Raw genomic sequence first — 13189 nt, 5'->3', positions numbered from 1 at the left:
CTCCACAGTGCCTGGGAAATCCTTTTGATGTGCCAGTGCAAACTGAGCCTTCTTGGATGTGATCTGACAGGACTGCAGCCCAAGGCAGCACAGCTGAGGAGTCAGATGTGCTTTTTCCAACCAGAAGCTTTGTAGGACATCAATATTTAAAAACAGAAAAACAAATAAACTGAAGGCAGTGGGTTGATTGAGGGGAAAAGAGAGGTCACTTGTCTGACAGCTCAAGCATCACTCTCCAGGAAGGATTTGTTTTTCAGCCAAAAGCTGTTGTCTTTCCTTTGATTAGGTTGATTAGTAAAAGTGTGAACAACTCATTATTTTTTCTTAAAATCCCATTTTTTTCTAGGTATATTTTGCAGGTTAGGAGTGGTCACATCTTTTCATGACCTTAGAGCAGCTGCTATTTCCTTTAGGCGGAATCACTGTTGTTTCATACACGCAGGTGAAGTCACCCAGTGAATGGCAAATAATCCCTAATCCAAACACACACTAATTGCTGTAAGAGGCCAGGAGTACCTGCTCAGCTGAAGCTGAGGCCTTGGTTTCCATGGTTGGAGGGCAGTGAGTTGATGGGATGAGCCAGAACAGGCTTCCTTTGCTGCTTTCCATGGCAGGGTGTTCAGAGCCTGTAGCCTCCAGGTTTTTATCAGAAAATCCCTCACTTTTAAATGAAGTAAAGGCCACACAGGGCAGTGGCATGCATGTTGTCACAGCTGCTGGCTCAAGAAGCACCTTTGATGGTATATCTGCTGTTGCTTCAAGCCAAAATATTGTTTGTGTATTCTGCTACCTTTTGAAAACACCAGCTCCTCCTGCAAACTGACCTTTGCTCTTTGTTTTCTGAAGATCCCAACTGTTATTTATAAATGATGAGCCTTGATGTTGGTACAAAGTTGGGAGAGCAGGAGGCTTTTTGTTTCTCTGTGCAGCATTGTCTATTATGCAGCACTCTGGGAGGTGTGCTTAGGTGAAGCAGAAGAAAGGGGAACAGGCAGGACCCCTCCTGTGCCCTTTGCTGGTAGGAGCCACTGGTTGGGTGCCTTCACTGATCAGTTCTGTTCCTCCAGAGTTTGGGGAGAACTTCAGGAATAAAAACACCAGCAGAAAAATACCTCTTCAAAACAGGAGACAACAGTCAGGCTGAGCCACCCTGCTGATTGCCCAAAGAGTAATTGGAGTCCTTGGCTCTGATATTCCTCCCTGGGCTCTGTTTTACCTTCACACATCCCATTCTCTTTGGCTGCTTTTGCCATTACTCACCATTTCCCCAAACAACTTTCCTGTCTTCTTCCAGGCATGGAAAAGGCATCTGATGCTTTTTCTGCCAGCCTGACATCTCTTGAAATACCACTCCTCAGCTCCCCAGTGGAGCTGGTGAGGGAGATATTTTTGCTCATGGGCCCTGTACCACAGCAGTACCCTGCATTCTCTCCTCACCCCAGAGCAGATACTCAGGAGTGTTTGTTGACTGGCAGCCACAAGATACATCCAAATCCCAACACAAGCATCCTGCTTCTGCAGCTCTGCTGCTGATCACACCTTTGCTGCTGTGCTCTCTCTCGTGTGTGCAGTGTGATTTAGGAGCTTCCCTCCAGATCTGCCCAGTTCCACGTCCCATGCTTAACTGCATCTGTCATTTTACCTGTCCAAGTGCCCTCCCACCTCAGCTGCTGGGCTTTCAGCCTCTCCAAGGCAGTGGAGATTTGCAGTTCTTCCTCTCTGAGATAATGCATGTCTGACATTAACTCACACTTTGAGTTAATATGAGTTAACTCACAAGCTCTGCATCTCAGAGCTTGGCCCCTCTGCTTATTCTTGGGAGGAAGACTCTGTCTGGTCACACAGACCCACAGAACATCCTTCTTAAAGCCAGCTCTTGATCATTTAAGCAGAAGAAACAAAGTGGTTGGATTTCAGCAATTCAAAACCAGTTTGTGCTGGTGTTTCTGTGACCCCATAACCCTGTACCACAATTAAAGCAGATAAATCACTTTGTTATCAGAGGGAAAGCCCAGCTTTCCTTTTCTGCCCTTCCCCTACAGGGTTAACTGAACATACTTCTACAATAAATATTCCCACAACAAGGCCTAAATATGGTTTTCATCAATCATTTTATAGCTGCTTCCAACCTGTCACACCAGAGTATGCATTTGCAGCAGCTCAGGAAAAAAAAAATGCAGAAAAACCACAAATAAAAGAATTGGAATAGAAAAGCTGAATTTTCTATCACCAGGAATGGTCAGATTATCTTTCTTTGTGTCTTGTGCAGCAGCAAGTGTATAGTCTCCAACAAATAAATAATTGCAGATCCAAGAAATGAGATTATTACTGCCATGAAGCTGTTGAAAACACAAGTTCACTGTGCCTTCGAACACATTTCCTGAAGCACAACCCTGCATTTACCTATGGAGCACAGCAAACCTAAGGGATGGGGCTCATAAAGAAGAGCTTTTTAATTGTGACAGGAGCCCAGAAACTGAAGCACTTTGATTGCAGGAACATGTCTGGGCTGCACCTTGTCATTTCACAGGCCAGATGCATGGGAGAGAGCTCCAGTGGGTAATCACAGAGGTGAGGATGGCTGCCTGCATCCTGCCTCCCAGCCCTCACCCTGCTGTAGTACAGTTGCTTTTGCAGTGTAATTGCTTTCTCTGCAGGGCTTCTTCCTATTGATTCTGCTTGTGTGGATTTAAATGGTTTGCAGGTTGTAACTAGACTCAGGTTGGTCTGCACCTCCACCTCTCTGTGCTAGGCAGCTCACGTGGCACTTCTGAGAGACTTCAAAGCTGTCTAGATAGCATCACTCCCTGACCTGCCTGTATATATTTGATTGGAAGAGAGGGGCTGGATCAGATAAGTTCAGAACATCAATAAATATGTGTATTTTGTTTGGTGACACTTGTTCAATTTGAGTCTTTTTCCCAGGAAGCAGCTTGTGTTGTGTCATTTTTTCAGCGCGCTGTGTAAATGTTCTGCATCTGCAACTGTCGAGGCTGGTGCCATCCCCTAGCAGCACCATCTGCTCGCTCACAGAGTGCTTTTTGCACAGATAAAAAATGTGAGGTGTTACTCATAATTAGGCAAATCACATGCTGTGATCTGTGATTGATTTGGTTCCTGTTGCTGGCTGCCTCACATATGTCTGTGTGTCCATAAGTATTGTCTACATACCAGCATATGGATGCAGATGAATCAGAGGCTCACAAATCCTTTTTCCCCAATCCAGACAGATGGAAATGTTTTCCCTTCTTCTTATTAGCAGCAGCTGAATTTCAGTCACACCAGGGGCCTCTGCTAGGAGCTCGCCTGTGTTTCGTGCTGTACGCGCACCCATAACTTGGCATGGCCATTTATAATCTAATACAAGAAGTAAGCGATCCATGACATGCAGCAAAGGAAAGCTGTAATTTCAGAGCACTGTTCAGAGGTATCCACGTTATTAGCCTTCCTGGAGGAAAATATCTGGATATATAACTTGGCATTACGCAGTGCAGTAACAGAATGCCTAAAAGGACGTGTGAGCATTGCAGAGCCCGAGTGTCTCTGCTGAATCTGACTTCTGGAAAATATTGCTGTGCTTTTCTTAGTGCTAACACTATGTGCTCTTAGACATGCATTCACTGACTGAGATCTTAATTGTTTCTGGTTGTTGTGTGGTCCAAGAAGTGCTGGTGGTAAGAGAAAGTAACTCAGAAATTAGTAGTTCTGTATAATTTTGATACAGTCTTCTAATGTCCCTTATAGATAGTGAAGTATGATTTACTAGCAGTTTTAAAAGATGTTTAAGGCAGGCAATAGGGACACCAGAAAGGCCATAAAAATGAAAACACATGAACAGAGGTCTGCACGCTTGACTGGAGTAAAAGTTACAAGCAGTGGAGTAGCTGTAGTGCTGGGTGATTTAGAATATTTTTAAGCCTCAGCAGAGCTCTCTTCTTTTCTCTCCCTCTCTCCTGTGCCTACCTACAGTGTGTTTACTTCAGCAGCAGATCTGTCACCCCTGGACTCTGTTCATATCTAGGACAGCCCAAGGCAGAAATAGGATATAACTTAGCACAAATCCACAGTCCTGCTGCCCCAACACCTCCTTGTAGACAAGGATCAGATTGGAGCGAGCTGATGCTGAGCAGCAGCTGCAGCCTGGCTTTTCTGCAGAGGAATTCAAGTAAATTGAAATGTTTAGAGAATACTTGGTTGATTTTATGCTGGAAGGGCTGAGCAATGTGCTGAGAACCCAAGTCTGCTGTTGTCCTGTTTTAGAGCATTGGTGTGGCTTGAGCCTGGCTTTGTTTGTACAAGGGAGAGCTGTTCCCCAGGAATGCCAAGTTAATCATCAGCACACGTTTGATTGACTCTGGTGTGTCACCTTTGGGTGAACTCTCAGTGCAGGGAAGAGCTTGAAGCATTTCCAGTTACTTGGTAGTTTTACAAGTTTTTCAGCTGGCTGAGCCTGCCTTTCCAGAGGGCTCCTGGAGCTGAGCTGGCTTCAGTGCATCAGACTTTTTTCCAAAGCCAGTAACAATCACTTCAGTCCTACCAACAGAGAAAGTTTTGTGAATGTGCAGCAGCCTTCAGATGTTACAAACACCTGATGTTTGTAAAGCAGACCAGATGCTATAAACCCAGATTTCCCACCCCTGTGGATACTGAATAGAACCCCAATATGCACAGTTACATTTTATTTTCATGTGTCTCTTGGTTTCATCATGTCACCTGTGGTTTTCCTTATAAGTCAATGAAGTAAAAAAGAAAGAAGAGCAGCAATGAAGTCAAGGTAGATGTAATGCCTTGGAAATTTCTCAGTGTTGTTTTTTAATGTCAGCAGACATGGTGTAATTTAATTTTCAGAAGAGTCTCAGCTGCAAAGTAGCTGATTAGGCATCTTGAAGAAGCAGCCAATCTCTCAAAACACTCTGTTCATGAGATTATTACAGGTATTCTTCTGAAGAGAGAAACCCCTGGATTGCCAGAAATAAATCACTTTGAAGGATACAAACCCCCTTGGGTAGCCTTCCAGAAGCAGAACCCAGTCATTTAGATCTCACATCACAGACATGCCTTCTTTGCACTTCAAAAAGATGAGTCGAAGATAATTGCTTTAATGGAGCAGAGGGAAATTTATCTTTTGTTTCTATTGTTATTAAAATGAACTTCAAGAAGTGCCATAAAAGAGAGGAGTTTGTGGCATTGGACATAAAACTCAGACCTGCATGCTCTGTGCCATTAAAATATGTCACACTGGGTGGGACCACAGTATTTTCTGAGCTTCATGGTACTGTAAAACATCATCCTGTGAAGGTGACTGAATCTTGTTTGCATAGAAAACAGAACTTGAAATTGGTTTTGGTTTAAGCATTTGAACACTTGGTAAAAGGAGAAGTTGTAACACAGCACACTAAGCTCATGATGCTGCCTTTATGTTTTTGGGTGCCCATTGCAGGTCAGGGCTGTGCCAGCTCTGTCACTGGGCCAGCTTACACGACCTGGGCACGTTCCATTTGTTTGATAAAGTTGGTTTCCTGGAAGAAAAGGATGCAAACCACATTTTGTTACATCTCCACTTAACCTACTTCCTGCTTCCTAAAAACCACCATCTTCAGACACACATCTAGCACATACTGGGGCATTTTAAAGAGTTTATTTTAATCTGTTTGTTACCAATTCTATTCACAGTTTGCTTTCATTCTGCTATGAAAAGCTTACACTGTCAAATCAGAAGTTTTACCAAGAAAGGGATTTAGTAACATGAACATTATGTTCAGCTGTTTGAAGGACAAAATCAAGATGAAAAGAGACTCAGTGATTAAACAACAAGAAGTATGTTTAAATCATATTAAGGGCTATTTTCAATCTATCACCTAAGGATTTAGCTACATGCATTAAATTTTTGTGCCAGGAGGCTTCTGGGCAAAATCCTGTTCTTGCAGTGGGGATATAGACGAGAAAAAGGAGGAAGAGCTTTTGAAATAGAACACTTGGCTTGCAAGTTTAGCATGAAGTCTGGGTTTTCTGCTGGTGTACAGGCTGCTGTTGAAGGCCAGGCTGCTGTTCCAAGCAGGATCTTGGGGATGGGGTTCATTAGATGCTCCCCTGTTTTTTTTCTTCACAGCCAAAGGTAGATGCTGTCCAGTGCTTCCTGTCTGCTCTTCAGGAGGTGCATGGTGTCTGTACAATGTTCTGTGAGCTTTTTTGAGACTCATGGCGGTGCCAGTTGCCTGATCCCTGCAGTATCTCTCATCAATTCTGAAGGCAGTTTTACTCAGTTTTACTCAATAATGCTGGTTTTGCATTAATTGGTATTTGGTGAGGAAGGAAGAAAACGAGCACACTCTCTGTTTTATGGGAGTACCTCTGAACTTTTCCAGCATCAGACACTCTCCAAAGGAGTTTCTGCTCCCAAGGCAGGAGTAGGGGAGGAGGTGCACGCCTGGGGACAGGTCCTGTTTCTTTTGATCGTGCTCACAGCGTGTTCTGGAGACCTTTGAGGTTCGGAAACTCCGCGTTGAGTGTCACACAGTGAGGTATCCCTGGTGCTTCCCTTTGAGAGAGGAGCAAGTGCTATGGGAACGTGCAGAACTGGGTCAGGAAGACTAATTTAAGCCTGTCTGTGTCAACTGACCAGAAGTGACAGAGCGAGGGTCACAGGGCCAGCTGTCCTGGCAGGACATGCCTGATGCCTGCACTAATGAGCTGCTCGCAGTGTGGTGTCCTCAACATTGCTCCAGGCCTGCCTACACGAATTGAAACTGCAGAGGTGTGATGCCTTTGTGGCTTTTCATTAGAGGTTTGCCATTCTTAATGAAGAACATTTCAGGTGCTCTAAAATTATTGCTTTGTCTCTCAGTTATTGGGTGGTGAATTCTTGCTGCTCCAAACTGGAAGGAATTAAAGCGCAGCTCTGTCCCTGCAAGTGGAAAATGCAGTGCAGGAAAGTGTCACTGCTGTTACTGCTGTTATCACATTTAGCTGTTGGTTGGGACTGGTTGAATTTGAAGAAAGGAATATATTTATTACCCACACAAAGCTCCCCCTCCACCAGCAGCTCCTTAGAATAGCACCCAGAGGTGCAGGCAGGTGAGTGCTGCTTGTGGCTGTAGGCCTGAAGCAGGAGAGCTTTTTCTGCTGCTTGCTTTACAGAAAACAAGTTTTTGCTCTCTGACAGTCCAGCTGAGCACAGAGCAGTGTTTGCTTCCTTTAATGTCAGTGAGAGGTGGAGTTGAGCAGGAGAATGGTGCTCTGAGTAACTTCTCCACAGACTGCTCCTTGCCAACCCAGATTATGCTTTAAGATTTTATTTTTACCATCATTTTGTCAAGCCTGCAGGAAATTCACCGTTTCCATTATTTCCACAAGCTCCACTTGGCACTTGCTGTGTGAAGTCTATGAATCCATAGGATCAAATCAAAGCTATTCCATTTGACCATCTGAACTACAAACACGCTGACTGTGAAGCATTATTTTTAAATTGCCTGTGAAAATTTAAAAGTATTTCCAAATATTTTTAATAATTCCCTAAAACAGTCTAAGGACATCTGTTAAAGTACTGAATTTCCCTGAAGACAGCCCTGGTTGGGATTGCTTCAGCTGCAAATTAAGGTTGTCAGTCAAAGGGCTTTTTCTGTTTCAGTCTCTGATCTGAGAGTTTTTAGAATCTCTTCCGAAGCGAGCCAAAGAAAGACAGCTAGTGAGCTGTTCTGGCTTGTTTTGCCATGTGTTTAACCTAGCAAACAGTAAGCTGATACCTTTTGTGAAGTTTTCTGCATCTCACTCAATACCTCACTGCTTGGTGAGGAACCAAGCTATGCAGCTTTGACATATTTTTGCACTTTTCATATTTTTCCTTCTGCAGCATGTGTCCAATGTTTTAATAGATGGAGTAGCTGCAAATGCTGTTGTGTGTGTAAACATTTGAATTATTTTTGAGGCACTGGCTCTGCTAATGAGGAGCTGGAGTAAGAGGCAGAATGATGCATTTACTCTCCAGGATTTCCTGCAGAGATGAATAGTAGGTTCATGGTGAGCTGAAAGGACTTGACCAGCCCAAAGAGTCTTTAAAAGATGTGCTTGTTTATTGCATGCTGATATTCTAACTCCAGCTCCATCAAGTGATATGACAGTTTATGAAAATAGTGCTTCACTACATAACTGTTTTATTGTGGTGCTGATGCCATATTGATCCAGATTTCCACCTGCTCATATGCATCAGAATACTTCATTTTGTGTCATGGTAACATGAAAGTGTAAGAGAAGGGGAAGGCTTTGTCTTTTTAGTTGTAAATCCTAACTGGCTTTTAAAGCTTTCATTATTTTGCTCTGTGTGATTGAAAGAAGCTGGCATCATCACCAAGCTTGCAACAGAGGAAACATTTTTTTAATGTTCAGTGTTTAAAAGATGTCAATGTTATTTCCTTTGTAAACAGAGGATGATGGATAGAAAATCTGCCGAATTTTCAGCAAAAGGGAGTAATTTCTTCAGTTCTTTTTCATTCCTTAATGGAAAAAGAATTATGGAAATGAGAGCAGGCATTGCATTAAGTGCTTCCAATGTTCTTTCCCTGCAGACCAATAAAAACATAACTCCTCCATTAGGGAAATTTAGTTTTTTGAAGGCTGCGTGAATTTGAGTTCTGAATGAGTGAATGAGATGACTATGCTGGGGTAAACATTTCCAGGTCTGATTATGTATTTTAAATCTTTTCTAGGTGGATACCAGCTCTTACCTTGTCTTGTAGGTCTTCAGAGCAACTCTTCCTGTGATTTTTTATATTGGCTTATCCGGTAGTACCTGTGTAGTGCAATCTCTCATTACAAAGAGCAGCAACAGATTTCTCAGAATCATGGAGATTGAACAATTTCTCCTGCCTGAATGTGGACTAGAGTTCCTGGCTTTTTCAAAACACTCCAGCTGCTTGAAAAGCCCATAAGCAAAATTCCAACAGTACAAGTGTCAAAAAAACCCCAACTTTCCTGTGCTTCCTGTGGCATGTTTATAGTAGTTACAGTCTCACCCATGACTATACATGGTGCAGATTGTAGCTGTCTACCTTAAAAAATATCCTTTATCTGTAAGTGGGAAATGGATGTACAGCTGTAAACTGCTGTTCCTGGGTGTGTTCAAATCAGGTCCCTGAGCAAGGGGGAATCCAAGTGAAGACATCTTTTCTTTCTGAGTCATTAACCATAAAATCAACACTAATTTCTAGAAGTTCTAGAAGATCACAAATAAAAACTAAAGAGGAGAATCATTACAAGTCATTACCACTGATCCTTACTTATAAATTATTAATAATAATTCAGTTTCATATACAGTATTACTTAAGCTATCAAATATATTGCAGAAGTACAGAAAGATGATTTGTCCTCATTTAGTGTAGAGGGGACTGAGGCACCAAGAGCTTCTGAAACCTGTCCAAGATCTGGAAATGATTAAGTGGAATTCTTTTTTTATTGTTAGTATTATTTTTATTTAGTTGTAAATAGTCTGGATGTAGCCAAAATGTTCTAGTTATAATTGATCAAATAAACCCCATTCTCCCCTTTATTGCTGAAGGGCTGATCCCATGGGAACATGCTGCAAAAACAGTGAAGGCAGCAAATGTAATTACTGTGAATATTTGGTCACACAATATGTGAGGCTGGTTTTATTTTAGTTTTTTGAGGTTTATTTTCTGAAAACACTGCAGGGAATTCTTTGTCTGTCACTAGAGTGTTCCCTGAAGGCCCAGTCCACCACAGGACTCCCAGGAATCATTTCTGTGTTCCTTTATATTTTATATGCAGACAACTTATTCCTTCTGCCATGATCCAGAAAAAATGACATCTATGAAAATATTATCTTCATTACAAATTCAGGAGGCAAGGAGAACATGCCTGAGCCACACAATTCTCTGTCCACACCCTGATCATTCCTTCCTAATGGAAAATATTTGAAATGCTGGAAAAAAAGACATTGGACATAAAAATTTTCAACTTCTTGCTGATTTTCTTGCTCTTCTATCTCCTCTGCCTATCCCGTGTCTCAGGCAGTTGATGAATTTGATCAGCTGCGTGCTTCAGGCATTGCAGAGAGGTGCTGGTGGTGAATTCCCACCTCACACATTAGATTTTTGGCTGATTTGATGTGGGGTCACCCCGTGCTGGTGCTGTGGGTGGCTAATAGCCCCTGAGAAACCAAGTGTACAGGCTGGGGCTGCCTGTGGAAAACACGAGTTCCCCGGAGCCCTGGCTGTGCTTGCACACAGGAGGAGCCAGATGGTTGGAGCTGTGGGTTTTCTTTGCCTCCTCTCTGCAGGAGGAATACCTGAGACGGATGTTGCCAGGTCGCTGTGTGGCTCCTGTGTGCTGCCAGCTGCTCTGGCTCTTCTCTCAGAGGTGTGTTTGAAGCATAACAATGAGAAACTGCTGGAACTCTCTGTGGTCCTGTGGGAGGTGGGGAAGAGTTTGTGTCTTGTGTGCTGCAGACCCTGGGATGAGTCATCCCAGCCCACAGTGTGGTGGTGAAATGGTGGTTCACAAGTGCTTTGAGGTCTAACTCTCCACATGTTAATCACATTTTCTCTTCTCCAGCCCTTGGGCATGGCTCGTTCTCATGGTGGGCACACGCTGTCACCCACTGGTGTCATCAGAAGCTGTAATTTTGCAGATTTGCCTCTGAAATGCACTGCTGCAGTCAATCACCCTCCCAAAACACCTTTGGGAAGCTTAGGTCAGGTCCCATATCACCTGCACATGTTAAAATGACAGGTTGGTTGGGCTATACCAGCAGTAGAGGCAAGGCACTGCCTGGGCCAGACAGAGCTGTGGTGTCCGCTCTGGGTTTGTTACAGGAGAAGTTACTGCAGGGTGGGTGCACCCCAGGCATGCCCCAGCCTTGGGGTGAGTGCTGGGCACAGCTCCAGATGTCCCAGCCAGGCAGCCATCCCCATCTCACACCCTTGGTCTTGTTCCAGGGCAACCCACTGTACTTCCAGTCCGCCAGAAACGTCACCGTCAACATCCTCAACGAGAAGACAAAAGTCCTCACTCGCCTTGTAACAGGTAAGGAGGGGGAAAGGCTGTTTGGAGGGATTAAGGAGGGGTGGAAGTGGGTGTTTTAGGATGCTGTGCTGGCTTCAGACAGCGCACAGGGGGAGCCTGGGTGTCTCGTGGAGTAGAAATGAAATCTTCACTCCACTTTGTAGAAAAAAGCCAGAGACATGAAAGCCATGCTGGAGAGGCACCTGGCTGGGGCTGTCTGGTAACAAAGCAAACCATCATTTTCATTTGAAAGCCAGTCCAGAGTTGGAAATGTTTGTTGTATGACATCAGGGTCAAGAAGAACATACGCCAGGCTGACATTTCTGTTGTAACAAGCACAGGTTTTTCCTAAGACATTTATAACTTGCCTGAAATCTTGGGAGCTCCGGAGCCCAACTGTGGCGACAGTTTGCAATTTAAAGTCCTTCTGCTGATGAAGAACTCTCTTTGCACCCAAACAAGAGTGTGTTGGATGGGGAAATGTGTGTCTTGTAAATCCCCAGTGCACAGCAGCCATTGAATGAACACGAGTAATTTGGGTTGAAAGAGCCTAATGCATTATATAAGCTATATGGCACTGTATATATGGTATATAATATATATTTGATATGGGGCAGAGATATATTTTCTGAGAATTATGCATGGACTGTTAGAAGAATTGGTGTGTGGCAAAGGCAGTAATCCATAAACATGTTTCTAAGTTGAGACTGGGTTGCTTGTTTTGCTTATATAACATCTTGGCCTTTAGTCACAGTATTAAATAATTAAATATGCAGCTTCAGTGAGCAATTATTTAGGCAGCATGTGTGAAACTTGCCTGGAGGAAGGAAATAAATTCAACCCCAGGCTCCCTGATTCTCACATTCAGAATGAAGGTCTTCAGTTTGTTGGCTCTCTGTGTATTTTCAAGAGGGTGTTTGGTTCACTGGAGCAGCTCCATGTCATGAGAGTTTGGGGCTCAGTGATACCTCCCAGGGTGATGCTCTGGTTATTGAGCTTTTTATGCATTCAGCAGCAGCTTTGGCTTCACAGTGCAGCAAAGATGTGGTCCCATGTAGTGTGTGCTGCAAGGATGAGCAGGGAGGTGGTTAATAAGCAAGACACAAATCAGATTTAAAGTATTGGATTTTCTCAGTGTGGCTGCACGAGTTTTTAAGTATTTCCAGGGATCTCAGCATGGCCAAGCTTGTCTGAAGTGCAAACCACATGCATGATTCTGTGTGTCCAGGTGCCAGCACAGGTGATCTCTGCAGGGAAATGCTGGGTAGGCATGGAGTTTTTAGAAAATACTGGCTTTCAAGTGTTACTTCTCTTGTCTTTTGAGAAATGGTCTTGAAGATGGTTGGAATTAATGCAAGGTCCAAGCACCTGCCTTGTGCAGGATAATATTCCAGGGCTGTGGCTTAGATGGAGTTGGCAGGGCTGTTCAGTGGTGATTTGTCCAAAGTCTGGCATAGGTCAGTAACGCAGGGCAGCCTCTTTGTAACTCTTGACAGCCTTTGAGCCACAGACCTGCACAGAATCGCTATTCAGGCACCTGATGTTTATCAGACCCCACAACAAAACTCATTGCCAGAGGCTTTCCAGCACTGCAGGGCACAGCAGCCTGCAGGAAAAGCAGCAGAATTGAAATAAGATCTTGGAAGGAAAGTTTTACTTGTCTAAAAGCTTTCTGCAGTGTGAGAAGATGCCATTTTTCTTGGCCTGCACATGATTGAAGGGTCTAAAACAAAACATTTGCTCCTGTGCTGGTATTTGCCTTTTTTTTTTTCTTTTTTTTTTTTTTTTAATTGGGCTGTGCATGACACTGATAGAATTTTAATCCAGATATATTTAAAAGGTAGAGAACCAGGAATCTTCTACACAGCAGCATCAGTCCAAGCAAAATGGGCCCAGGAGCTCTTGATGCCTCTTACACCTGCACCAATACTCTAAAAGCATGGCTGGATATATTAATTTCTGTTTCACATATGGGTCTGTCTTTTTGTAAAAATATGCCAGCTATCCCAAGTTCAGTGGTGCTTTTATGGCACACATAAGCATTAACAAAAGCATAAGCAGAAATATTTGAGCAGTTATTACTTGGGTACAAAACTGCCCTTTTCCAATAAGATCTAAAAACCCTCCATGTTTGGTGTCTCTGATGAAATTTGTTGAGCTATTATTACTCAGC

At 43.4% G+C, this 13189-nt stretch overlaps 1 protein-coding gene across 14 annotated transcripts in view; it reads left to right on the top strand.

The window, feature by feature from the left end:
• Positions 1 to 13189, top strand: part of SGCD (sarcoglycan delta) — a 301761-nt gene that overhangs the window by 234966 nt on the left and 53606 nt on the right. For all 14 annotated transcript variants that reach the window (XM_086852001.1, XM_086852006.1, XM_086851997.1 and 11 more), the window contains one exon: positions 10950 to 11037. In XM_086852001.1, coding sequence (XP_086708127.1) covers positions 10950 to 11037 — 88 coding nt within the window. The remainder of the gene's footprint in view (positions 1 to 10949; positions 11038 to 13189) is intronic.

This window comes from Cyanistes caeruleus, chromosome 15 (genome assembly GCF_971803275.1).
Source record: "Cyanistes caeruleus chromosome 15, bCyaCae1.hap1.1, whole genome shotgun sequence".
Taxonomy (NCBI): Eukaryota; Metazoa; Chordata; class Aves; order Passeriformes; family Paridae; genus Cyanistes; species Cyanistes caeruleus.
Note: the sequence above shows the minus strand (reverse complement) of the source record. Positions and strands in the feature narration are given on the sequence as shown.